At 42.2% G+C, this 25,492-nt stretch overlaps 5 protein-coding genes across 10 annotated transcripts; 3 read left to right on the forward strand and 2 right to left on the reverse strand.

The window, feature by feature from the left end:
* The first annotated feature begins 4,282 nt into the window (after positions 1–4,282).
* On the forward strand, positions 4,283–5,045 carry LOC115736682 (tRNA-splicing endonuclease subunit Sen2-1-like). Its single transcript, XM_030668509.2, has one exon. It carries the CDS (start codon positions 4,287–4,289, stop codon positions 5,004–5,006), a length of 720 nt encoding a protein of 239 aa, XP_030524369.1. The 5' UTR covers positions 4,283–4,286; the 3' UTR covers positions 5,007–5,045.
* A 766-nt stretch (positions 5,046–5,811) lies between these two features.
* LOC115736684 lies at positions 5,812–7,345 on the reverse strand. Its single transcript, XM_030668512.2, has one exon. The coding sequence runs from the start codon at positions 6,945–6,947 to the stop codon at positions 6,087–6,089; it is 861 nt and encodes a 286-aa protein (XP_030524372.1). The 5' UTR covers positions 6,948–7,345; the 3' UTR covers positions 5,812–6,086.
* Positions 7,346–11,196: 3,851 nt separating this feature from the next.
* Positions 11,197–15,668, forward strand: LOC115736759. 5 transcript variants are annotated; one of them, XM_048284170.1, is made up of 10 exons: positions 11,197–11,341; positions 11,664–11,801; positions 13,287–13,389; positions 13,531–13,590; positions 13,657–13,716; positions 13,832–13,897; positions 14,004–14,204; positions 14,291–14,402; positions 14,529–14,743; positions 15,364–15,668. In XM_048284170.1, exons 2-10 carry the CDS (start codon positions 11,692–11,694, stop codon positions 15,454–15,456), a joined length of 1,020 nt encoding a protein of 339 aa, XP_048140127.1. In that variant the 5' UTR covers positions 11,197–11,341; positions 11,664–11,691; the 3' UTR covers positions 15,457–15,668. The 5 variants fall into 5 exon arrangements, with proteins under 5 accessions (XP_048140127.1, XP_048140128.1, XP_048140126.1 ...); XM_048284171.1 differs by having other exon boundaries at positions 11,671–11,801; XM_048284169.1 differs by having other exon boundaries at positions 11,208–11,341; positions 11,595–11,801.
* Positions 15,669–16,305: 637 nt separating this feature from the next.
* Positions 16,306–18,607, reverse strand: LOC115736806 (pentatricopeptide repeat-containing protein At5g56310). The gene is made up of 2 exons (XM_030668673.2): positions 16,614–18,607; positions 16,306–16,517 (listed from the first exon to the last, which is right to left on the reverse strand). The coding sequence occupies exon 1, from the start codon at positions 18,445–18,447 to the stop codon at positions 16,837–16,839; it is 1,611 nt and encodes a 536-aa protein (XP_030524533.1). The 5' UTR covers positions 18,448–18,607; the 3' UTR covers positions 16,306–16,517; positions 16,614–16,836.
* A 1,098-nt stretch (positions 18,608–19,705) lies between these two features.
* LOC115736683 (transcription factor Pur-alpha 1) lies at positions 19,706–24,945 on the forward strand. 2 transcript variants are annotated; one of them, XM_030668510.2, is made up of 5 exons: positions 19,706–20,694; positions 20,783–20,830; positions 23,825–23,965; positions 24,169–24,417; positions 24,518–24,945. In XM_030668510.2, the coding sequence occupies exons 1-5, from the start codon at positions 20,401–20,403 to the stop codon at positions 24,668–24,670; spliced, it is 885 nt and encodes a 294-aa protein (XP_030524370.1). In that variant the 5' UTR covers positions 19,706–20,400; the 3' UTR covers positions 24,671–24,945. The 2 variants fall into 2 exon arrangements, with proteins under 2 accessions (XP_030524370.1, XP_030524371.1); XM_030668511.2 differs by having other exon boundaries at positions 19,709–20,694; positions 24,172–24,417.
* Positions 24,946–25,492: the final 547 nt, after the last annotated feature.

Consider the following 25,492-nt stretch of genomic DNA (forward strand, 5'->3'; position numbering starts at 1 on the left):
AAAATCCAAACCTTAGTTACGGTTGTCGGCCGCAGATCCAAGGGTGGGGTGACCCCAGCCCGCCGTCGCCTAGGGTCGGTTGACACTCGGCCGCCGTCACCTGGGCCACGCGAGCCCGGGCGAGGGTCATTGAGGGTCGCACGACCCGGGCGACAATCGCCCGAGGTTACACAACCTCATGCTTTGTCGCTAGGCGTCTCATGACCCCATGGGACCCTAGCAAGGGTCGCGCGAGCCTTAGCCACGAGCCCGGGCGAGGGTCGGGCGCCTCGTGACCCCGTGGCGGCCCTTGCTGGGGTTTGCTCGACCCTTGGCGGTGTCTGCCGGCGAGCTAGATCTACCTCGCCAGCGGCCATAACCTCGGGGTTTGGATTTTCTTTTATTTTTTTTATTTAAATAAATATGGTAGAAAGCCCTTTTGCAAATTTGTTTTGCTAAACACTAGCTAGCCAAAGGAGTTTTTTACCAAATGCATTTGCATTTTCCCAAAGCCTCTTAAGCTAAAAGTATTTGCATTTCCTCAAAACCCATTTTCAAAATTGAACCAAACCCACCCTACTTCAAGAGAGGATTCCACTATAATTATCATTTCTCGCCTCTCTCTACAACCCTTAATTATAAAAGAAAGAGACTATATATATGCAACACAATAAAACTCTAAGGGGGCGAGAAAGCCTAGGTTACCTAATAGTTATTTACGGATCAAAACCCAAACAATAAAGTACATACATGAGCTATAAAAACCTTATGGCGGCTCGGGGCAATGCTCTATGCGATTCCCTCCGGGGTGGCCTTCCCAAACCCCCATTTGCCCACAAAGGAGTGGGATCTGTGCTTTCATGTCAATAAGGAGTATGAATCATACTCCAACAACTTTTGCAGCTCAAGAATTAGGATGTATTAAATCGTTCCAAGCCATTAACGACCTTAGCTCTGAGGTTGCCCATGACCACGACATATTCACTATTGTCATGGAATCGGCACAAGATGCACTTAATGGAGCAGAGAGATTTGAGGGGTAGGATATGACGACGGCGAATGAGCGAAAGAAGATTGAGACAGAGTTGAGCAATGGAGGGAGCCTACCTATCAAAGGTGAATAGGGACAACGATGGCCACAACTACGGCGGTCGAAGGTGCCGAGCAAGGATGACGATCGAATGTGGCGGGGCAAGCCTGCCTGCGGTGGCGACGGATGGTGGTGGATGGTGGAGATCTCAAGGTGATTGGGATGAGGGTTTGACGACGGCTGAATGTGGCAGGGTGCGGCCGATCGCGGTGGCGGCGGATGGTGGTGGATGGTGGAGATTTCAAGGTGATTGAGATCAGGATTCATTGAAATTTTGGGGTTTGGGTCAATCTCAAGAAGTAATTTGGTCATGTCTAGATACATCAGAACGAGAGTTCCAAAATTGGATTTGAATGAAAAGCGGGTTATGTTTTTTACCATTTTTCCTTTAGAATAAATAGCTACGCACTCAGCAAAAGGCCTCTCTTTTTCAGAAGAGGGACGTCTTCGGCTGGTCTTGGAGAAAAAAGAAAGAACCCCTCTTCTCCATCTCTCCTCCGTTCCCTCCGACAATCGCATCCACCGCCACCAACCTTCGCGACCAGCCACCTCCATCGTCGCCGTCCGACGGCCTCCTACCAGCGCTCTCCCCCGTGCGACTCCTTCCTCCCGATTCCCAGCATTTCCGGTGAGTTCTTTAGTCGCTCGGTTCGAGTTCCCTTTCTCCGAGGATCTCGGCTCGGAGACGTTGAGAGGCGGCCGGCCGTAGTTCGACTCGCCTCGAACTCGTCCTATAGCCTTCGTCTTCGAGCCGGGTCGGAGTCTCCACGATCGAACGCTCGTCCTTGCGGACCCCTTGTGCTCTGCCCTTGTTCTGTTTACAGGATGAGCCGAGCTCGGTTTCACGGGTTCTTGAGTGTTTTGTGTGCAACAGGGTTGATTTCTCTGATGTCGAGCATTTTCTGATGATTGTTGATCTGAGTTCGAGCTCTGATAAAGGGTCAATATCTACTCCTCGCTCTGTGCTCACCATCTATTCGACAAAATCTTCGAACCAAGTTCGTGTAGATTTCCTCCGATCTTGACTCGTATCGAATGTATAGTGATAGGAGTCTTGATAATAATCTTTCGTTAACCTCAACATATGATTTTTCTTTTCCTTTCCTTAATGTTACCGTGACTGGCTATGCTCCTTCCCTCTGTGTGTTTCGTTCGGTGCTTCTGTTGAATATTGGTGAGGAAATGAACCGAAGACTCCTGATGAATGCTGACTTGTTATGATTGCTTGACTGGATTTTTGCTGTTATGTTCCATCCGGCATGTTATGCATCATAGTGGTCATACTTGAGAATGGATGGTGGCCGGCGGGCCGTTAACACGGCGGCAGCGGCGATGGCTCGGCGGCGGCCGCGTCGGTGGAGGTCCGACAAATGAGCATAGGTGAACGATGGTGATGCTCAGTTAAAGGTTTGAAGGTGTAAATCATGGACGAACCCTGTTTCTTTGTGTGCTCGTGAATGGTCAAGGCTTATTGTTAAAGAACGAAGGTTGGAGTTTCTAGGAATTGAAAGCGAGCGTGGAAGATTATCAGAACAAATGGAAGAGGAGAATGAGAAGGTTGGGCTCAGTTTGCTTTAATACTGGGCTTGACTTGCTTTCAAGATGGGTTTGATTTGAAAGCCCAAACGTGTCCTTGGCCCAAGCCTGAGAGTTCAGGTTTAGTTCAGTTTCGGATTGGGCCTTAGGGCCCAGCCCGGGTCTCTATTTTCGGAATTATTATTTTTTAATTTTAAAAATAAAAAAGCGAAAATGTTAAAAATTAGGAAAAAAAAAAAAAAAGAAGAAGAAGCTAAAGATATGTCTTGACCTAGTCATCTGACTTTAGCATTAGATTTAGCTTAGTTTTATTTAGCCAGCACAACATTTAATTTAGGGGTTTTAGTGATTTCCCCTAGCAAGTTTAGTCTTAGTTTAGGTAATGAATTGAACTTGTTTCGAATTTAGCTTATGCGGGATCATATCCCGCGGCTTATATCATGACCATGTATTTTCCTTGCCCAATGAACATCGGGTTCTCGTCATTTCAATGGATTGTTTGTTAATTTTCCTTACTAGAATAGTTAGGGCTAGTTTAGGACCATAACAAGCATTTCAAGAACATTTGCATAAACTCATAGCGACTTTGAAATATCTTTAAGATTCATAATTGAGAAAAGACCGTTTGATCACTTAGATGAATAACCAAACCAAGTTAGAGGTACCAAAAGGGCGCTAATTAGACGATAGTTATAATCAAGTCCCTGAAGAACTTAGAAAGCTCTGGTTATGCAGTAATCGAGACGACACTCTAGCGTCTCGATTGATTTCTAGCCGATTCCAAAATGGCTAGTGGCGACCTTCGAAAATCATTAGGCTAAAAAAGAACTTAAAATGAAATGCTCAAATGTCACGCGAGGTTAGGGCTTAGGAGAGCCCATGCTCCTAATCAATGGACCATTTGGGACCGTCTTCTGGGTAATGCCTCTAAACTCTCAAAGTGTCCCCACCTCATCGTCGGATGTATCAGATGTGCTTTGGGAGGGTTGACACCACTAAACTAGTCAACTGAGTTTGCAACTTGCAATGCAAGGTTATATTCTCACATTGAGGAAGAACTATATGGCTAAAACCAGAGTCTTCAGCCTAGTGGAATTTGCCCTAAAACAGTAAAGATTGATGCCTGTGGCATAGCTCGCTAGGCCTGTTATCTGCCATTCTTCACAATTGCATGAGCTATCACGAGCACCAAGTATCTGCACGTATCGTTCCCGTTTGAAAGGAAGAAACAGTTGGAGGTTTCTTTTATAAGCAGTGTATTCTTAGCTGTGAATTTTTATTACATGTGGAATTGTCCAATTTAAAGGCACATAAAACACTAAGATTATCAGTGTTCTGCGATCCAATTGATCCCCCCTAACCCCTAAGATTATCTGCTGCTTCATTGAGCATCACTTAAGAATAAACATTAATGTTGGGCTATCAATTCTATATTAAATCATCGTATTTTGGTTGTTATCAATACTGTCTTCATATTTTAATTTGTTTGGTTGTGATGTGCTGAAATTAATTGGTTTGGACTTTGTTCTTACTTACTATTGCATTAGGCAGAAGAATTTTTTTAGACATGGGTGTTATCAGCTGATACATTTATACACTAATCCTTGCTCAAATAATTGATTTTCACTAATCTTCCACCTTTACCTCCCAGCGTACCCGCACTTTGGGGTCGTCTTCGTCGATGGGGCCGAGATGGAAAGGAAAGGGTGCAGAGGCCAGAGCACTAGCCGATCCAATGTCCGAGATTGTGTCGCGGCTCAAGTCATCTTTAATTGAGTCAAATGCTCATGGTTTGCTATCAGGTTGCTCTGTTCTTCTTGCGGCAGAGGCAGTGCAAAGTGATCTTCTAAACCGGGCATGTTTTGGCCGACCGGTAGTCACAGCTGAGAAGGACGAGCAATGGTTTCAATTGAGTATGGAGGAAGCGTTTTACCTTTGCTTTACCCTCAAATGCCTCAGCATTCACGGTGGAGATAATTGCCGAAAGACTGATGAGGAGTTATGGAAATACATGACGGAAAAGAAATCTACGTTCCCCGAATTTTTCAAAGCTTATGCTCATCTTCGGATGAAAAATTGGGTAGTGAGGTCGGGATCGCAGTACGGCGTAGAATATGTTGCGTACCGGCACCATCCGTCTCTTGTCCATTCTGAATATGCCGTGCTCATTTCCACAGAAGGGGATGGTGGCGAGAATGGGCGATTGAGGGTATGGTCAGATGTTCATTGCACGGTCCGTCTTTGCGGGAGCGTAGCGAAAGCGCTATTGGTGCTTTACATCGGCAAGTGCGGCAAAGGCGACACTTCTCCTTCGTGCGTGACTCTGTACTCTGTGGAAGAGCGAGTCGTAGCAAGATGGAGTCCGAAAGATTGCCGCGAAGATCAGTCTGATCGCCCTTAATGGCAAGTGACCGGGCAGAGAGTTTCTTCTGTGTTTTTTTCCTCTACACGCTGTTCATTCAGACGAGGCGACTTTGGCAAATCCCAATCTGTTCACCCTTCTGCCTTAGGTCCTTCCAATCATATTGATGTCCATGTTGTCCACTTCGTTCTCCTTCTATTCTGTCCGTCCAAGTTAGCCTAAACGCTAAAATACACATAGTATTTTTGCACATAATGTTTTGTCCTCTTTAAAATCCATAGGGAAATTTTCCCAAATTCCAAGATCACGCGACCTCGACTACTAGTAACTTTCTGAGTTTTGAGAGAGTTTTCTCTGAATTTTACCTCTGAGCTATTCTTGCGCTTGTGGATCGTGTTTACGGATTGTCTAATTTGTGGTAGTCTTGTTTCCACGACGCCATTTAACTCGGACAAAATTCGTCTACAATGCTCACAGGTCCGCCTAGTAATCCTAATGCTCAAGGATTTCGGGCGTGCTTAGGCAACAATGGTTTCTTACCACCATCAGCAACTAGGATGCGAGAAACGGCATAGGATCACAGGCCAGTCCACATCGCCTGTGCCGACCCGGTGGAAACCAGGTGGACCGGTTTGGTCAGATTGCACCCGGTTTCAGCTACAAATGGCATAGGATCACGAACAGGACAGAGAGTCAGGCCGGTACTTGATCCAACCGGTCGGATAGCCTGGTTTTGGTAGGCCTATGGGAGGTTAAGAAGTCTATCGGATATGGCATAACGATATATTCGCTCATATGATGTAGTTATATAGTATGTAAATTGGTAATAGAAAAATTGACGTGGTCAGGCAAACTATCTAATTTCTTTGCTTTCTTACAAATCCTATGTCATATTACACAAAATTAAATTACATGGAAACTCCTCTTGCAAAACTTGCAACTAAAGTTAACACACAATTAAACAGGTCTATCAGGTATCGCTCAAATTCATTCTACCAGATCAAATTTAATCCTATTTCAGAAAACTGTGACATTCATATTGGACCTTACGAAAACAACCCCCTTGACATATTTTCCGCGTTGCGATTCGCTTCGAGTCTATGTGACATACAAACGTTCTTAACTATAACGTCTCATTGGCCAACCCGCGGCGGAATCGCCACTGCGAACATCCAGTGGCTCCACTGTGATCGGCTTCATCACGCAATACTCGGACGCCTTAGAGGATGAACCACCTCTCATCCTTCTGCAAATTTCATCGCGATCGTGCTTTAGGTCCGTACCAATCTGTCTCTCTTCTCCCCTTCTCGCTTGTTCCCTCCTCATGAAGCTCGACTTCTCTCTACTCGCTTTCCTTCTCACTGGCACTGGCATGGCCTCTAGGCCCATCAGCTTGGCCACCACCCCTGGCTTGCACCAGACCACCCTCTCTCCTGCCAGGATTGGCGGCAAGAGGCTTGGTCTATCGTACTTGGCATCGTTCCGGGACCTGTCATGTGGCCCGCCTCTGAGGTCCCGCTCGCAGCAGACTGATCTTCTGGCCATCAATTTCCTCTCGGGGCACTCCGAGTTCCGGAATGAGGACCGGTACATGGCGTCCTTCCCATCGAGGGAGAATCGCGGGTACTGGTTCAGTGCATTCCTGGCGCATCGCAAGATGTCGGAGTTGTTCACGCAGGACATCCTCCTCTGCGGCACCCCGCCGCAGTAACCGTCCAGCTTCGCCCTCCGGGCAATCTCTTCCTCCAGCTCTAGCTGCAGTATCATCTCCTCCAGCGTGTGCCCGTTGGGAGACGACTCTCCGCCGATCAGAGTGGGGGAACCGATGATCAAGTGCTCCTTGGCAGCAGCAGCGGCGTGGTCGGTCCTGCTTTGGCTGAGGATCGAGGTGGAGGAGTCGCCGTGGCAGAAGGTCCCCACGCCTTTCTTCATCTTGGCGCCAAAGTAGTTCTTGAGGAGGAAGAAGGAGAGATCCTTCATTGACCAAGAGGCATTGAGGTGGATTTGAGATTTGGAGATGGAGGAGTCCTTTTGAGTTTTGAAGTATAGACAAGGAATTGGAGTGTGTCTGGCTTGATGATGATGTTCACAGAGCTCAGGAATTGTGTGAATCAGAGCGGTGCTGGAGGTTAATGTCGTTCACATGATATGATGACGAGGAGAAGGAGGGGAGTCACAAGTTGTTTCACTTTTACATTTAGGGAAGACGAGGGCTGTCTGCAGGTCAATGCGGGTTGGGGTGGCTTTAAAGACCGTGTCAGCTGAATTTGGTTGGGGTGGGCGGAGGGGGTGCTATGAAACATTTACTCTGTAACTTAAAGTTCTTAGCTTTTTTAGGGCGGACCTCTATCAAACAGTCATTGCATTGCCTGTCTTCTTGGATATGGGCAAGCGTTCACTACACATGAGCGCGATTTAACCGGTAAAGACGCTTTCGTTCGCGAAAATGGAAAATACCCGGATGAGCCGAACACTGCAGGGGAATTAGAACAGACGGAAAAACCAGAACTTTCTGCTCTATGATGCAGATGAAATCCAGATTGAGTTCACAGAATTAAAGACCCAGAGGAGATAGGCTATGTTGTGCAGAGGGGGAAACCATGACCAGGTCAACGGGGCTATGATCCTGCGAAGGTGCCCGCTGTTCTCGGACAAGATAACACGCTCGCGTGGGGCGCATTCATGTCCTAGCTAACAGAGGAATTGCAGTCTCTCCATAATGGTCAAGCTGTGCTCATCAAGAGAGGTCCTTAGCAGCTGTAACCGAATCAGTGTCCTGGAGGCAATCCTAGCAAAGTGCCAAAGTTGAGGAGGTACGGTTCTTTCTAGGGAAGCCTGCATATAACACAATATTTAAAGAGGAGCTGCGCAACCCTCTTTTGATCTATCCAAGTTTACTGTTTTTAGATTCCTCCTCTTTTTGCTTTTCGGCATCGATGCTAAGACTTAGCATGTTAAAACTGAACGATGCGACGCTTTTTAACAACATCAACATCACATTTATCCCAAACTAGTTGGGGTCGGCGGTCGATGAACCCACAAATAAATGAAATAAAAGCAAGACCGATTAAGGGAAAAGAAATTATTATGTATAAATATATAAATATATATAGAGAAAAAGTACTAAAAAGGATAGGTTGGAACATAGAAATTCTGCCCCTCCACAATGCTAATAGCTTTTTTCTACTCCGTCCTAAGACAAACCGTACGCTAATATATTTCCCACTTTATTAAATCTTGTTTTACTACTTTCCCCCAAGTAAGTTTCGGCCGACCTCTTCATTTCTTCATGTCATACTCTCGGTAAGAAACTTCTGTTATTATCGGAACATCTAGGAATCTTCGAAGAATATACCCAAACCATCTCAATCTATGTTCTCTCATCTTTTCTGCTACCAATACTACTCCAACTTTTCGTCGAATATCTTTATTTCTTATTTTATTCATCATTGTATGACAACACATCCACTTTAACATCCTTATTTTCGTTACTCCCATTTTATACTCATGTTGCCTCTGTCTTTGGCCAATATTTAGCTCGTATAGCATTGCGGGGCTTCCCGTTGTTCTATAAAATTTTCCTTTTAGCCTAAGAGGGATTTTGTGATCACACAAAAATCCCGATGTATTGCGTCATTTCGATCAACCTCCTGTTCCGATTTTATGGCTTACATCCTCATCAATCTCTCCCCATGTTGCAATATTGATCCTAGATATCTAAAAGTATCTTTCTTGGGTATCTCCCGTCCGAGCAAATTCACGGATTCTTGATCTCCTCTTATTGCCGTGTCGAACTCACACTTCATGTATTCGGTCTTACTTCGACTTAACATAAATTCTTTAGACTCCAACATGCTTCTCCATAATTCTAATTTAGCGCCAATCCTCGCCCTGATCTCATCAATAAGCACAATATCATCTACAAACAAAAAAGTAGTGAATTAAATCTTTCGACCAAAAAAAAAATGCAGTGAATTGAATGCGTCGGGGCGAATTCCCGTTCTTCCTAAGCTCCTAGTTCAAGCATGGTAACAATTTGGCAAACATCTTCTTCAAAAAGAATGTGATGTATTTTTTAAATACTAAAAATCTATGTATTTTTTAAATACTAAAAATCACGCCTTTATCTAACTCCTCAAGTTTTTAGAACATCTAACAATGGTCTTGCAAAATCTCACACAGTATCGTAGCAAAAATTCTTTGAGTTTAAAGTTTTCCAACTCCACTTGCCCCCAATTAAATTTGATCACACTTAATATTATACAACAAGACTAGATTAAGTGTGAGAGGAGCGATAAAGTACTTAAATATTAAAAACCACTCACATTATATAAAATGATGATCTTACTGATAACCAATTTCTAGGAGTAATAGGTGCGAACATTGGTCTAGCAGGCCAGGCCTCAAGAGATTAATGTCTGGAATTTCTAGGCCTAGCTAGATCCATAGAGGCCCGGACCAAACTTAACGGTCCGGGCTAGGCCAGTTCGCCGAACTTTTTGTCTATTAGAATAAAAAAAGCCGAACTAGTTTTTTTTTTTTTTCAACTCATGAAAGCTGTAAGTAGAATATTGAAAACTCATTTAGAGCCAGATGCCCGGCGGCTAAAGGCCTAGGCCTAATTTGGCTTCAAAAATCACTTTTTTAAACATGTTTTCGATCCCTTTTCGTAAATTCCGCCTTATCGCGGTGACTTTTCCCGTTTGTTTTATTTTCAGTTTTTATGTGGATTTTTTTTTATGACTTTATTGGAGGGTTTTCTAGAATAATTATTTCATATCTGTTACCTTTTCTTTTGCATTTTGTATTTTTCGACAAAATTATATTAATTTTTTTATTATTTCGGGCCCGAGGATTACAGGCCCTGAGGCCCAAACCTACAAGAACAAAAGATACTAACGAGGTCCAAAATTCCGGCCCGGCCTATTTGGGCCCAAAAAAATCTGATCTAGGCTGGCAGGTCGGTCCGGGTTTTCAGGCTCTCGGTCGGTTTTTCGAGCAAGATGGAACAAAAAAAGCTTGATAGATGCTCCTTTAGCGTAAATCATGACACAGCAATTCGATTTTATTTTGTCTAACAAAGATGGTAACGGGCCACGCCCCATTTGTTAATGAGAATAACATGAACACATTTTGGGCCGATTCGGGCTATTTCTTGCTTTTTATTTAGGCCCGTGCCGAAAATTGAGCCCGACGGTGAAAAATGATACAAAGGAGTAGACCTCGTTAAATGGATGGATTTGATTAAAAATGGTCTCAGCCAATCAATCCATTTAAGCTGTTTACCACATTTTCATGTAATACAAATCTAGTAACTAATATCCGACACAACCCATACACTGCCCATACCTATCATAACCCGTGTTACTAAAACACTTCCACATTTGATCCAACCTAAAAAATCTCATGTCCAAATTAATGCGAGAGCGCGGAACGAGCGAGAGCGGGATGGAGTGAGGGTGAGAGAAAATGAAGAAACAATTGTAGAGGTGTGTTGGGTCTAGGTAAGTTATGAATCTATTTAATTCTCATATTATTTTGAGCTTTACCATTCTAAACCCATATTACGATTCATTTACTAAATATAACCGATTCATATAACAAGTTAGCCCCATCAAATACGGGTTAAAACAATGGCTTTATGACCCATTTTTGATGTGATTACAAAGGAGGCTTAAGAGCTCCAACCGGCAACCGTTTATAGCTCGAATTGGAAAACTTCAAAGTCTGATTGTTTTGCTTAATATGATAAGGTGCGTTGGATCTTTCGGACCCTTTGTCAATTAAACAGATTTAGCTTCGAAGATTTAAGAAAGCGCGCACGGCTCGGAATGATATTAAAGTTCCGTTCGTTTCGCGAAAAATAAGTGATTTGAAAAATATTTTTCTAGAAATGATCGTGTATATTGCTTGAAATATTCATTATTGACAATAATCTTTTAATCTAAATATTTACTTAGATAATAAAAATATTTTTTACTTATTCATTTTTTAAGTGATATAAAATAATTATCTTAAAAAAATATTTTTAAATTGTTTATTTTTTCGCAAAACCAAACTAAGCATAAATTTAAGAAATTATTGCGACAAAGCGACGAGAAGGAGCACGAATTTTTTTTTCCCCACATTTTTGCAGAATTCCATTTTTTTTTACCTTGTCCAAATAAAGTAGGAGCGACAGAACCTCGCCAAAGAAATTTACAGAACAGAAATTGAAAACAGAAGAAGGAAAATTTGCATCTCCGGGCTGAAGCACCACCAGCTCCAATCCTTGGGAAGGATTTGTGTGCACATACGCTGTGCTCATCGCTTTAGTGGACCGATTTCAATCCCCCAATCCGTGGCGATTTCGCGTCGTTCTCGCTTGTGCACTGGTAATCTCTTCGCAGTCCGATCTCGTTCATCTTCCGATTCGCAGTTCTTTCGATTCGATGCGATAAGAGTCGGAAGTAGTCACGTCAGAATCGTCTTCATCTGGCGGTGTTGCTCACATCCTATAATGGTCTCGCTGTTCGCGATTGATCCTCCAATGCTCGACGAATATCACTTTGCTCCGTTGAGTTTATCTGTTCCTAGAAGTTCTTTTTTTGATTCGTGCGTTCATTTGTTGTTTTCAATTGGGACCGGACGTTGATCGATCGGCACGTCCATTTCGCGTTTGTCTGAGAAAGTTCTCTTGTTTGGCGTCGATTGAAGTTTCTAGGTTTTCTGAGGTGCGAGGACGATGAAGGAGGCTTTGGCGGTGGCGTTGATGCTATTGGCTGCGCTGATTCCTTCGGCATCCTCTTCGCCTACTACCGGTCCCGCTTTTCTCTGGTCCAGACACTACGAACGGTAAGTTTTCATGTCTTGTCATGCGTTGGCACGCCATCGAATTCAGGCAGTGATCTTTGATCATGTATGGGAAACAGCTTCTGTGACGTTTTTCAGTTCTAACGTATCAGGTTTCATTCCCGCGCTTCTATATTGTCAATGGGGTTAAAGGACTTTAGAAATGAAAGCTTGAGAGGAAATAGTTCTGAGACTTAGTTTTAGTAGTTGATGCTGCTTCTTCATATGCATGTTTTCATCAGTTAACCGTGGGATATTCATTTCCAGTTGAATTTTCTTACGAGATCGGTGCATATCATGCCATCACTAGTGAGTAGCCGGCTGTTAAAGATATTGTTGGGGACCTTGTTCCTTTAATATAATTCTGTAATTAAAAGATGAATGAATAGTTTGGACTGCTCTTCCATTGTGCAACTACACTGTAGATAGATTGACACTCACTTGATAATGCTTTGTCATTCTTTCTTCAAACAGTGTTCCTTTTTCGTGGCAAATATGCATTCGAATACTACATTGTTAATGGATATTTCCCATGGGAATGAATCTTAACTGTGTCCACAGTTAGGCATAAAAGCAAGATACCATATGCAGATGGCAATTTATGCTGCAATTTAGAAAGACTCGTTTCGGTCAGATCTTGTCTTTCTCTTCTCTATACTCTCTAGCTAGTCAATTGTAGATATCATTTTGTGCTTTGTTTATGTCGAAGTGCTTGTAATTGTCTTTTAAGCTGCTAGTTTGTGCTTCGCCGGTAGATTTATTTGTTTCCTCCTTTGATAGTGTGTGTGTACTTGACATTCTATTGAGAATTTTATCCTTGGACAAGACTTAAGGTTTCATTCTCTGAGAAACTCTTTGGTTCCTCGATAAACAAAACTTGCCATGGTATTAACTATTAGAGTAAATTGTCTTTCCATTTCCTATGAGCATCCCGATATTGTTTGATAAATTTTTCTTCAAAAAGGATTATTTTCACCTCAGCTCCACTTCTACCATATTATTTTAAAACATTTGAAGCATTTAATATAGGGAACATATAGATAATTGATAGTGACATATCTTTAGTGAACAACTGCTCATCGCATGTAATATATGTTGCATAATGTTGCCGCACAAATAACATGAGTATTTAGGTTTCCCTTGTGGAGAAGATTGACGATAAGAAATAAATATAGACATTACATGTTATCTTGTCCCTCTTCTCGTGAAAGTACTTTCCCTTGCCATCTTTTCTTCAGGCAGTTATGGTTGTAGAAATGTATGGAAAGACAGATGTATGGATGTAATGCAGGCGTATCTCTTCAAGTATTTTAGATTTTATCAGTGATGATAACTGAATGCTACTCAAGAGATTGACACATTGCAAAATGTTTTTCAATATTTTCACCTGGAGACAATCTTCAATACTTGTTGTGCCTTGTTGTCTTGCTTCCTTTTTATGGGTTGGTTCTGGATGTCCAGATATCTTACAGATGTTGAACATCACAGGCTTTCCACTGATGGGATCAAGGAACTTGTAAACTATCAGACCATATCTCCAAAGACTCTGGCCAAGTCAATTCTTTCAAAGGGCGGGTGGTCGGACTTCTTGGTACTTGATTCCGATATTGTGATTCTTAGACTGATGATGCAACAGCAGTAGCTTATTGTTTGTTTCTTCTCAGAATTAAAAGAAAGAAGTCTATTGCTATATGCTGGCTTATTGCTTTTTTTTTTTTATGTTCCAATGCAGTGCTTGGGAAAGAAAAGTCAGCAGCCTGTGGATGTTGCTCTTGTTTTTCTTGGTAGAGAGGTTAGAATTCTCGAACTTATTTTGATTTGACTTGTCATTTAGAATAATGGAATTCCTTTTCCTTAGCATACATTAAACTTCGGTATTTTGCATATGATGCATATAGTTTTTCCCTCCATTGGGCATATGGAAGCAATGCTTAATAATGTAGTTTGACATTCATAAATTTTAGGATGCCCTGTAAACCTTGTAACAATTACTTTGCATTGTTCATTTTTATTTTGTTACGTTTGTTTACCAAAAGGTGCAATCTTTGGATATCTCTGCTAACAACCATGTGGATCCAGCTCTAGTAGACTTGCTTAAGGTAAATAAAGCCTACCTTCAGTCAAATGGATATCGTGGCTGGCAAGTTACTCAGACTTTGATTGATTCAACTTTTCCAATTAATCAAAAGTTCAAACCTTCAACAGGTCTCTTTTACAAGGTCTAATTTTTCAATGGCGTTTCCTTACGTTGCTGCCATTGAGGAGGAGACAGTGGAAACTTCGTTGATATCTGGTTTCACTGAAACTTGTGGTCAAGATTTAGAGACCAGTAGCATTGCTCTTCTCGGATCATGCTCCTTACAGGGGGACAATTACCATAAACTTTCTGACCTGCAGTCGCTCAATGTAAATTGAACAATCATTCAAGCTTTTATCTGTAAATTCCATGACTCCCACAAATTACTGATGACTCTATTCATAATGATGAACAGGATTATCTAGCTTCCAGAAAGGAAAAGAGACCTGAAGGGAAGGCAGATCTTGTTATGTTTTGCCATGAAGCATCTGGTCTTTCGCCTGAATCTGAAGTACTGCCTTCAGAAAGTATGTTTTTCGGTTTTCAAAACTAAAGTTTGGCCATTATCATTAGTTTTGGTTTTTCAATTGATTTCTCCATACAGTTTTCATTTCCCGGAAAAATGCTTAGAAGTATTGTGATGAGCTGTGCAGGTGAAATTTTCTCTGAACTTCTTCTATCCATGGAGCGGTCCGGGCAGAAATTTGCTTCTCTCTATGTTTCACGTCCTTATAGCTCAGTTCAGTATCCTTCTCTTCGGGAAGTAGAAAGGTTTCTTGCTGAAGGCAGTGCTGGGAATGCATCGCCCAATTCAACATGCGAGGGAGTTTGCCAGATCAAATCATCACTCATAGAAGGACTTTTTGTTGTAAGTTCTTGCAGGTTTCCTTAGATGTGCTTACTCGTTTGTCTTGAATGTCAAATGTTTACTTTTGGAGTTTCATGCACTGTTGCATCTTTATAGCAACCATCGCATGAGAGATGAATGGCTTAAGGTTCCATTGCCGCTGTAGCTATCATATACAGCAACAATAAGCATCATGCGATAACACCCTGCCTGTTTCTGTTGAATTTTGTTTTGGCTTTTCAATTTTTGTTAAAATTGGAGCCTGTCCATTTGGGATAAAGGTGATGTTGATGGTGTTGATGTTGGAGCCTGTCCATCCAGTACGATGAGCCACTCCAATGATATCATATGCATGCACGTCCCTGTTATTTCAAGCTCAAATGCTTTCTTATAGTTGAAATAGTGCAGCTAAATGTAGTGCACTTATGATGCATCTGGAATCTAAGCGGCAGCATCTAAAATTCCATGATACATTCACACATAGGACGAACTTCTGTTCTATGCACGTCAATACACATAAATTAGAATTTTTGTTTATGTTTGATGGGTTACTCTTTTCCTCCCCCAACCTCGACCTCATATAACCGTTCATCTCATTTAAAGTATGACATCCTTATACCAGTGCTTCTCTGATGCTTCAGGGGCTTGTCTTGCTTGTAATCTTAATATCTGGCCTTAGTTGCATGATGGGCATTCAAACTCCAACAAGATTCGAGGTGCCTCAAGAGTCCTGAGTTCTCAGTTCAGTGTTTTATCGTGGCAGCGTGCCGCCAGATGTACTGAAAGGTGCCCGCAAGTTAATATTTGTAATAGCCTGTCCATCTGCTTATATTTGTTAAATGGTTCGTTTGTATCTGGCATATTTGAATAGAGTTCGGTCTTTTTGTACCCTTCGGATCACTTAATTTCTATCCCAGGAATCATAAATGAGTCGTTGAGGGCATGTGGATGAAAGAATTAATCTAGCCTGTTTGCATTGACTTTTTGCTTTTCGCAGCATCTGAAATTTGCAACTCACGTACTCTAGACTTCTTTAAATCAATAACTCCTGAAACACGTATTCATATACAACCTTTTTCACAGTTTTTTGAAATTCAAATAGTATTGTAACCTCTGATGGGAAAGTAAAATTATTCCTTTTGTTTTTGCTATGAGCGTAAGAGAACTTCAAGCTAAATTATGTCTGAGTAATTGCATGACTATAAAACACCTCTTCACAAGTCAAGCCCAAAATGTGGTATTAAAATCGTCTTGGATAAGCTGGTTACCTTCAATTTTTCTTGCTGAAAAAATAAATCCAGCTTAAAAAGAAAATGGTACTGAAACAACAAAAAAGTGACGTATGCTCTTGAGCCATTTGGCCACTATTTCTATTTGTGAATACTACGTAGTACGTAACATTCTATCGTTGAAAAAACTTTATCTATAGCTGGTTTATTTTCTTTGCAAAGGAAAAAACAAAGAACAAAAATGTTGTCTCAAATGGCATGTTCGCGGGCAGGCTCCTTAGCCAGTTCAACAAGTATGCTTCCTGCAAAACGGAGAGAGAGAGAGAGAGAGAGAGAGAGAGAGAGGGACTAGCTTCACCATGCGATGACCCCCAAACCAACCAATTTTCGGTTGACTGGACTCTGCAGTTTGGGCATGGAAGAGTGCAGTAAAGCCAAAGCCAGACTGATTCCAAAGAAGTTTGCAGCAACACCTCCTCAAGCATGGGAAGTGCCAGTCTTTACACACCCTTACCGATCAGTTTATATGAATCCACATCGAGGATATACCTCTTTCGAGTTCTATTCTACATGCCTGAACAATAATTGAACAAAGAGGTTAGCCGGGATGGAGATTTACAAGGAAACAGATGCCGTGACAGAAAAAATTAGACAACAGCAACCGAACATTATAGATTTCCACAGATTACTAGCCCGTCGAGTGGGCACAGCAAGGATGACTGCACTGCAAGTGAACTCCAACAGTGGCCTCAACTTCTCAAGCTTGATGCTAATTTCCAGAAGTGAATACAGATTTTCAGGCTTAATGCTGTCAATGTAGCGGCACTTTTTAAGAGTTTGACACTGTGACGCAAGCGCACCACACCGTCACATTGAGGCAGTAAATCATACAATCTCTTCTGGACCTTCATCTGCCCTCATTTGTCCATTTATCGTGTGCAGTACTTCATTAATCACATCCGCCGGATGGTTTGACAAGTCGTCTGCTGCAAATTCATGAACTTTGTCGTTCAGTTCTATGGAACTCTTACCAGGCATCTTCTCAGTGCCTGTCATCCTCATTGCCTTCCTTATCGACCTAGATTCGTTCCATCTTCCTAGACCGGCGTATATGTTAGATAGAAGTGAAAAGTTACCACTGTTCTCAGGCTCCAAGTGTATCAATTGCTGCAGAGCCTGTTCTCCAAGATCAGGGTCCCCATAAATATTAGAAGCAGCAAGAAGTGATCCCCATATGGCGGCATTTGCTTCGAAAGGCATACCCTTAACTAGCTGCTCTGCATCTTGTAAATAACCACGCCGTCCAAGTAAATCGATCATGCATCCGTACTGCTCAATCTTTGGGTCAATTCCGTACCTCGAGGGCATCATGGCAAAGAACCCTCGACCGAGCTTGACCATTCCACTATGGCTGCAAGCGGAGAGGACCGCCGTGAAAGTGATCTCATTGGGCTTAAGTTTAGCCCTTTCCATTCTAGAGAACATTTCAAGGGCTTCTCTTCCCCTGCCATGCATGGCCAGTCCCGCGATTATAGTCGTCCAACTGACTACACTCTTCCCCGTCATGCCTTCAAAGACTTGTAGAGCCTTCCCTATGCTGCCTGATTTCGCAAACGTGTCTATGAGTGCATTATTAAGCTGCACAGTTCGATTTAGCCCGCGTTTGTTGATGTAGCTATCAATCCATTCCCCGAGTGCAAGCGAGCCCAGCTGCGTGCAAGCGGACAGCGCCGCCAACATCGAAACTTCATCCGGCTCTATGCCCTCGAGCAACATTCTCTTAAAGACTTCAATCGCATCACTTGGCCTATCCCACTGAGCATATCCTCCGATAACAGCAGTCCAAGAAATCAAATTCCTCTCAGGCATTCGCTCAAACAACTCCCGGGCACTCTCCAAACAGCCAGCCTTGGCATAACCAGTGATTATCGCATTCCACAGCGCAACAGACCCGCAATTCAATACATCAAACAGCTTCCGCGCATCGGAAAGGCACCCGCCCGAACAGTACATCCGAACAAGGGCCGTGGCCACGTGAGCGTCGGACTCCAACCCAATTCCTACACTCTGACAATGAATCTGTCTCCCCACGTCGATCGCAGACAGCTGAATCGCAGCTCTCAAAGCGAAAGGAAAAGAGTAAGAGTCGGGTCGCAGGCCCGAAGCCTGCATCCCGTCGAACAAACGAACGGCCCTCTCGGCAGAACCGGCGTCGGGAAGAGCCCTGACGACGCTGTTGTAGAGGTACAAATCGGGGTGGGCTGCGTGGTCGAAGACCGCCATTGCGTAATCGGAGAGACCCAGAGAGAAACACCGGCCGATGAAGCGGCCGAGAAGGACATTGTCGTGATCGAGGCCCCTCGGGACCATGAATCCATGGGTCTGGCGGAGGCGCTTGAGGTCGCCGCACTGGCGTAGCGAGGAGAGGAGAGACGGAGGCCGTGAAGAGGCGGCGGACGAGGAAGACGGCGATTTTGGGAGGAAGGGCCTGAGCATCTCGCTCTTCTCCGTTTGCGTTGGTTGGCTCCGCAAGAAATCTCCACATCCTCCTCCTCCTTCGCACGTCTAGCTTGGCCTCGCTGCCGTCGCCAACCCCACTCAACCATCACCGTCTCCCCCAAATCGCCATGGAATGTGCAGAAAACGGGAGGGGAAAATGAGGCAAACGGTCCTTAACTTTGGCCAGACTCTGGCCGCGCTCTCTCAACTTTTTAATTTATTTAAAATATTAATAAATTTTAGCTTAATATTTGATGTAATTTTTGAATTTTTATTTATTTTTTTCTATCGAATTATAATGATAAAGGACTCTAATTATTATTATGAGGCATACACGACCAATGGATTAAATGGATTCGATTTACGTGATGCAAAAACCGTACGATATTATTTTCCAGCAGAAACCTCATATCTAAACAGTTCTTGAATTTTTCCATGAAAATGTAAGTTGCACACCTCCTAACCACTTGCATAGTTCTGCTTTTTTTTTTTTTTTTGTGTATGTCCAAAAGCTCATTCACATATATTTCTAAGTAAAGCCTTACTTTCGAAAGAAAACCAAATTGGCATTTCTTGCGAATCCATTCTTCACATCTAATTAGGGTTTGACTTTTCAATTGATTTTGAGCGTTTTCAATAAATTTGATGTAATTATTTTTCTTAAATGACACTTTTCTTTTTTTTAAAGTTGGGACATAAGAACAATAGATGATGTGAAGTGCTCTCCGAGGATAAATTATGTATTTAATGTTCTCATAATTTCGCATAAATTCTCATGATTATGTTTTTCTACTTTATAAATTTCCTTTTTTAATTGGGATAATAGTACATATGGTTCATGAATTTTCATTCAATGTATAGTGCAACGATATATGAATTTTTAATTTGTTCAATATGGTGCTGAACTTTGATTAAATGTTCAATATTATTTTTAAATTTTTAAATTGTTCAATATTATTTGTAAATTTCAATCTAATATTTAATATGATCTTTGAATTTTTAAATATTTTTATATAATTTAAGAATTATATCGAAAATTTAATAATAATTCGAGATTTATAACGATTTAATTAAAAGTTGAAGTACAACATTGTATTTTTGTCCACTTCTTTCATTCCATTTCCATCTACACTCCCTTTCTTACGCGGAGCCTCTGAGTGACTCCCACGTGTCGCCACTCTTTTTTAATTTTTTACTCGTTTCGGTCCTCTGTAACTCTCCAACAATAACCGAAGGAAGACGAAGATGGTGGCGTTTTCACCCGCATCAGGTTGCTAATTGATTGCCGGATTTCAGGTTCCTTTCGACTCCGACCTTCGAATCGCAGCATCGAATCGCCTTCGGTTCCATTCGAGCATTCATGGTTCCCCATTAATGGAGGCAGGTCGGTTGGAATTGTCGCTCGGACGCTACAAAAACGAGGGATGGAATGGCAATGCGGCTCGGGACATGACGGCGATGGTTGGATGTGGGGGAGGTGAAAGTCCAAAGCCAGACCCGATGCCCACCACCAGCTCAGTGACTGAGTGACGACGACGACGACGACTTCTTTAGTCGCGTTTCTGTACGAATTAGATAATAGCTCACTTATAGAGAGAGAGTGTGTAAATAAAAGCTCGGATTTTTGAGTTAAAAATAAGACGAGACGTTCGCACTCAGCCATGGGACTTGGTCGTCTATCTTCTTCTTCGTCGTCATCAAGGTCCTCAATTCTCATTCCAACCCTAATTAGCAACAATCGCCGGGGCAATTCAGTAGCAGCTGCATCCTCCGCCTTGGCCTTACGGCTCTGCTAGGTTGAGCGATTTCGTTGGAGCCGTCACGAGGGGCGACGGGTCGGAGAAAATCGAGACCTGCTTGATTTTTTTTGGTTGCGGTTTCGTCCCGAAGGAGGGAATTTTGGGGGCGGGGGTGTGTTTGTAGGAGGAGGGTTCCTGTGGAGGGAGGGAAATGGAGGGGAATTCGGGTGGAGGAGGAGGAGGAGGAGGAGGAGGCGTTGGAGGAGGAGGGAACGACGTGGAATTGATGTGCAAGACGCTGCAAGTGGAGCACAAGCTCTTCTACTTCGATCTGAAGGAGAACCCTCGCGGCCGCTACCTCAAGATCTCCGAGAAGACCTCGGCCACGCGGTCCACCATCATCGTGCCCTTCTCTGGCATCTCCTGGTTCCTGGATCTCTTCAATTACTACGTCAATACCGACGATCAGGAGGCTTCCAGCAAGGAATTGCAGCTCGACACCAAGGCATTGTCTTTAATTGGGGCATTCTGTTTCTTGTTGTCAAGTCGTTTATGGTGCTTGCATTGCTTGAATTGCTTGTTGTTGGTTGCAGGTGTTCTACTTTGATGTTGGCGAGAATCGGCGGGGCCGGTTTTTGAAGGTAATTCTTCTCTTAGGTCTTCATTACTTTGGGTTTTTGCCAGCGATTGGATTTGCCGCTATTGAATTTGCCTGTCATTTTGATCCGTGGCTTTATCTCCTCTGCTTATTGGTTCTAGCATGTCTTCATGTGGAGTCTATAGTTCTGTGATTGCCTTGACCTGGCAATTATTTTTCTTTTGACATAATTAGTTGAAATATGAACTTTCGAAAGGTAATCCACAGTCTGAGTTCCTTGCCACTGTCTTTAAGCTCTTTCGATCTTCCATCTACTAGGCCGAGTAAATTGTGCTTTGTGCATACTGCATTCTTAGTATTTTGACGAGCTGGATTGCGTTCAGTGATGGGCCATGTTGCTCCAGAGTGAACCTTAATCTGCACCAAATGTTTTGTACCTTTAAATGCTTTCTGTTGGTGCTGTTTTCAAAACATTAAGGTTTTTGTTCAGAGTAATAACACAAAAATGTCAAATAGATTTTCCAAATGCTGGATCTTTTGTAGTTTATTCCTCTAGGAAGTGTAAGCATCTTTTCCTTTTGATAGTTAACAACTTGTGGGCTTAGTAGTTGGCACGAATTTAAAGTTTTTGTCTGGTTCCCAGTAATTTTGGATTATGCTTATGGACAGTCTAACTACATGGAATGGCAGGGGACCTCTTACAAACATGGAATTTTGTTATCGAGGTCTAGACAAGAGTAGAACTATATAATTTCATAATATGAAAGAGTTCCAGGTTCAACGACTGAGTGGAAAATAGAAACGGGCCTCATTATAGTGGTCCTCCCGATGTTCACACACTAAATTTGTGCCAAAACTCTTAATATAATGCATGAAATCCTGGCAGTTTTTCGTGCTCTGACTAGTGCTGTTTGACCTGCACTGTCACAAACATGTATTTAGCCCTTCTGGATTGGATTCATATTTCCAAATCTACATAAATGCTGCTAGGCTGGAAAATTGTGCAACATCAGACGTTGCAAGTCTTTTCCTGATATGTCCGCCTTGCAGCTAAGAATGTAATCCTAAACTATTATCTAACTAGAATGCAACTGAAATGTCTTAATTAAAAGACCAGTGGGGCGATTAGAATGGTAGACTGAGAGGGGTTTTCCAGAAACTGAACAACTTTGTTGGGCAGGAGGATGATTCTAACAGCATTTAATGCAATCTGTTATCAGTGTCTCATAACAAATCAAAAGACGTGAGACTACAGTAAAAGTGAACATTTACCATTCAAATGATATTGTTTGCTTTTTCAATAGGTAAAAAGAAATTGTAAATAAGATTTCTTGCTTTGAACTTCTTCTTTTCCCCGACCCAAATAATTGAGACTTGCACATTCAAAGTTAAATCTCTTTTATAAGTTTGTATGCAGGGACACATATCATAATAATTTTTTATCATCATCTGGAATTTGCAAGCTTCTGCTACACAGCAAAAACTTATCACCTAGATGTTTAGGATTATGGAAAAAAATGTTAATGCAGCTATACTTCCTATGATTTGAGATGCTATTGCAAGTTTATTTCGGGAAGTTATTTTCTCATCCATGAGCAGTTGGTCCGTGAGTTGTGTGGTAGTTGTGTCTGTGTATCCGGCAGCTAGGAATGCAATTTTCCTTTTATGATCATTCCCACTGGCACGACTGTTCTCCTTGCTGAAAGGAGGAACTATGGTTTCCAGAGGCATGGTCATAGCAGTACAGAAAGGGAAGTGGGATAGGGAATATTGGTCATCTAAAATGCAGTGCAATGGGGGCAGCCTTCCATGGATGAATTAGTTTGAATAAAAGACACCACTAGAATTATTTTGACAACCAGATATGCCCTATATGCTGGAATCTTTGGTGAAAGGGTTATATTCTACGGGAATTGAGAAGCTCGTCTGTGAGAATATCTTTTGATGCAGCGTTGAAGTGTCGGTAACATTATCATATGCAAGTCAGGCAAATGCTTTTCTTTGGGAATAGTGTGAACATCGATATTAATGATTCAGATATCTTATGTATTTTAAATGGATGCATCTTTGGTCTGTATGCGAGATAGAGGAAAGCATTAGGAAGAGGACTAACTAGTTGGGAACACTTGGATGCAACGTATTTGAAATGGATGGAACTTTTTGACTAGTCTTCTTGGTTGATTGGGATGGATTACAGGATAAACTTTTGTTTGGTTTTTATTTTCTCTGTCCCTGACTTCAATTAAACTTCTAAGATATCTTGTGATAAATCAGGAGGCAAATAATGTGTCATTAAATTGACTTCCTGAGAGGTTGTCTCCTGATTATGAGTCATTGTGCTGAAGGTTGTGTGGTGAAATACAGATGAAATGAAAAGATTGGTTGCTTCAAGTATTGCTATGATATTCTTTCAGGTGTTAGTTTTTAGTACTAGCAATCCTGTGCCTGCAGCCAATGCTTGAAGTATTTATTTGACTGATTTAGCGATACAATGATTCTGGTTTTATCCATCCGTGGGCTCCTTTTGGTTTTCGTGGATTTAGTTATTCATCCTTTTTGGACTTCCTAGTTGTAGATCAGCGATGTTCTTTAATTTATCAAGTTCTCTCTGTATTCTGTTTCTTTAGGCACAAATTTTGTTACTCTCCTTTTGCACATAAGGCATGGCTGGCGCTTGTACGAAATCTGTCAAGTTTTGTAGATCTATTGCCAATTGTTCTAAAAGTTTAAGCTGTGAAGATGAAGAGGCTGTTTAAAATTTAGATATCTATACTTTCTCTCATGCGTGGGCTGGACTGTTGCCTAAGATAAAAAGATGGAAATATATGATATGAGAGATGATTAAGAACCTGAAAAGATTTGAACTCAGGAACTTTTGCTCTGAAACCATCTAAAATTTTATGGGATTGCTGCCAACTGTTCTAAAAACTTAAGTTGTTAGACAAATGTGTAATTTAATATTTAAATACTAACAATTCTTTTGTCTTTCGCTAGAGCCTGCATCAAGAAGGAAATAACTTATTATAACTTTATGCAGGTGTCTGAAGCTTCAGTCAGTAGAAACCGGAGCACTATCATTGTACCTGCAGGTAGCACCCGCGATGAAGGTTGGGCAGCTTTCAGAAATATCCTGGCCGAGATTAATGAAGCATCAACACTTTTCATACTTCCCAACCAGGTAAAATATGACGCGTCATAGCTATGAATTCTTAATGATGTGCCCGTGCTCTGTAATGTTGAATTTCTCTTATGCTTATAGATATTCCATGTTCTTTTTCCCTATTCAATTGCATCATGCTTTTCTTTCCTTGTCTCAAGGGATCTCACTTTTTATTTTTTTCCGGGATGCTCCCTTGGCCTTCCTGATCTTGTGCTCTGAAGCAGCAAAGTTCCGAGGCTACAGGAAGTGTTGTCGGGTTTTCAGATGATGTAGGTGCAGGCTTCATATCTGGTCATAGTGGCCAATCTGCCCCAGCTTGTTCTGATTTGAATGTGGACAGATCGGCGGAATTGCCAGCACAGGATGAAATTGGTAACATGGGAGTATCCAAGGTAATTAGAGTTGACCAGAAGAAGTTTTTCTTTGATCTAGGGAGCAACAACAGAGGTCATTTCCTGAGGATATCTGAGGTATGCTAAAACAGTTTCTCTATTAGCGACGTTCCTCATAAAAAAACTTAGTGATTTTTTAAACTAACAAAGTGAGTGTTGGGATGGTATGCGAATGCAGGTTGCGGGCTCCGACAGGTCCTCCATCATTCTCCCACTTGCAGGTTTGAAGCAGTTCCACGAAATATTAGGTCACTTCGTGGAAATTACAAAGGACCGACTCGAAGGGATGACAGGTGCAATTGTGCGAACAGTGGACCCCCTGCAAAGATGAATGTTCTAAACCTGTAGGGTTGAGCGAAGAGTGAAATCATTATGTGAAGGGGTATCCTCAAGCTGCAAAGAAGTGCTTTTCTAGGGTGTGCTGATCCTCTTTTGTTATTAATTTTTTTTCTTGATTCTGTCATGAAGGATGAGAATAATCTGATTTATGTGTTTGATCAACAATAAATTGGGGGGTGGATAGCAGAAATAACAGGATGGAAGTGTGATCGTGTGGGACGGAGAATTCATTAATAATATTCGTTGCAGATGTGTTTTACTCTTCTCCTGTATTCATCTCCATTATCAATCTTTTGAGATCCCGCCCGAGGGCTATGAAAAGCGGGATTGTAGTTAACTTATTGGGCGGATCCATTCACGCCCAGGATATGTCCTTTGCATTCACGTTAGGAGTACTTGATTTCAATACCTGCTTCCATGAATGGTAGGAGTGAACTTGTCCTGGTATTATTCCATATGTTGCCCTTTACAGGCATCAATGGAAATGTCTATTCTATCCATCCTTGTTGATATCACCGACCATAGAAGTGGATAGCCAAATCTTATTGCTAATGGTTGTGCTCTTCTCCGGTCTCCTATCACTTTTGGCTGGCCATATTATGTGTCCCAACTGCTGCAACTAATGCTTCTCCTCTAATCGTTGCGAGACATGTTTTATTTCAGATGAGATGCTTCAACGTTCGATCCAGAGCTCTACGGGAGCGAGGTAGCCAAGTAGTAGTTGGTGTGGCAAGTAGCAACTGGTTACGTACTCCAGGTGTTTCTTATGTTAATGTATAGCACGAGTCTCGTTCATCCCTCGGAGGGTGGATGT

The sequence above is a fragment of the Rhodamnia argentea genome, chromosome 8 (assembly GCF_020921035.1).
Source record: "Rhodamnia argentea isolate NSW1041297 chromosome 8, ASM2092103v1, whole genome shotgun sequence".
NCBI lineage: Eukaryota > Viridiplantae > Streptophyta > Magnoliopsida > Myrtales > Myrtaceae > Rhodamnia > Rhodamnia argentea.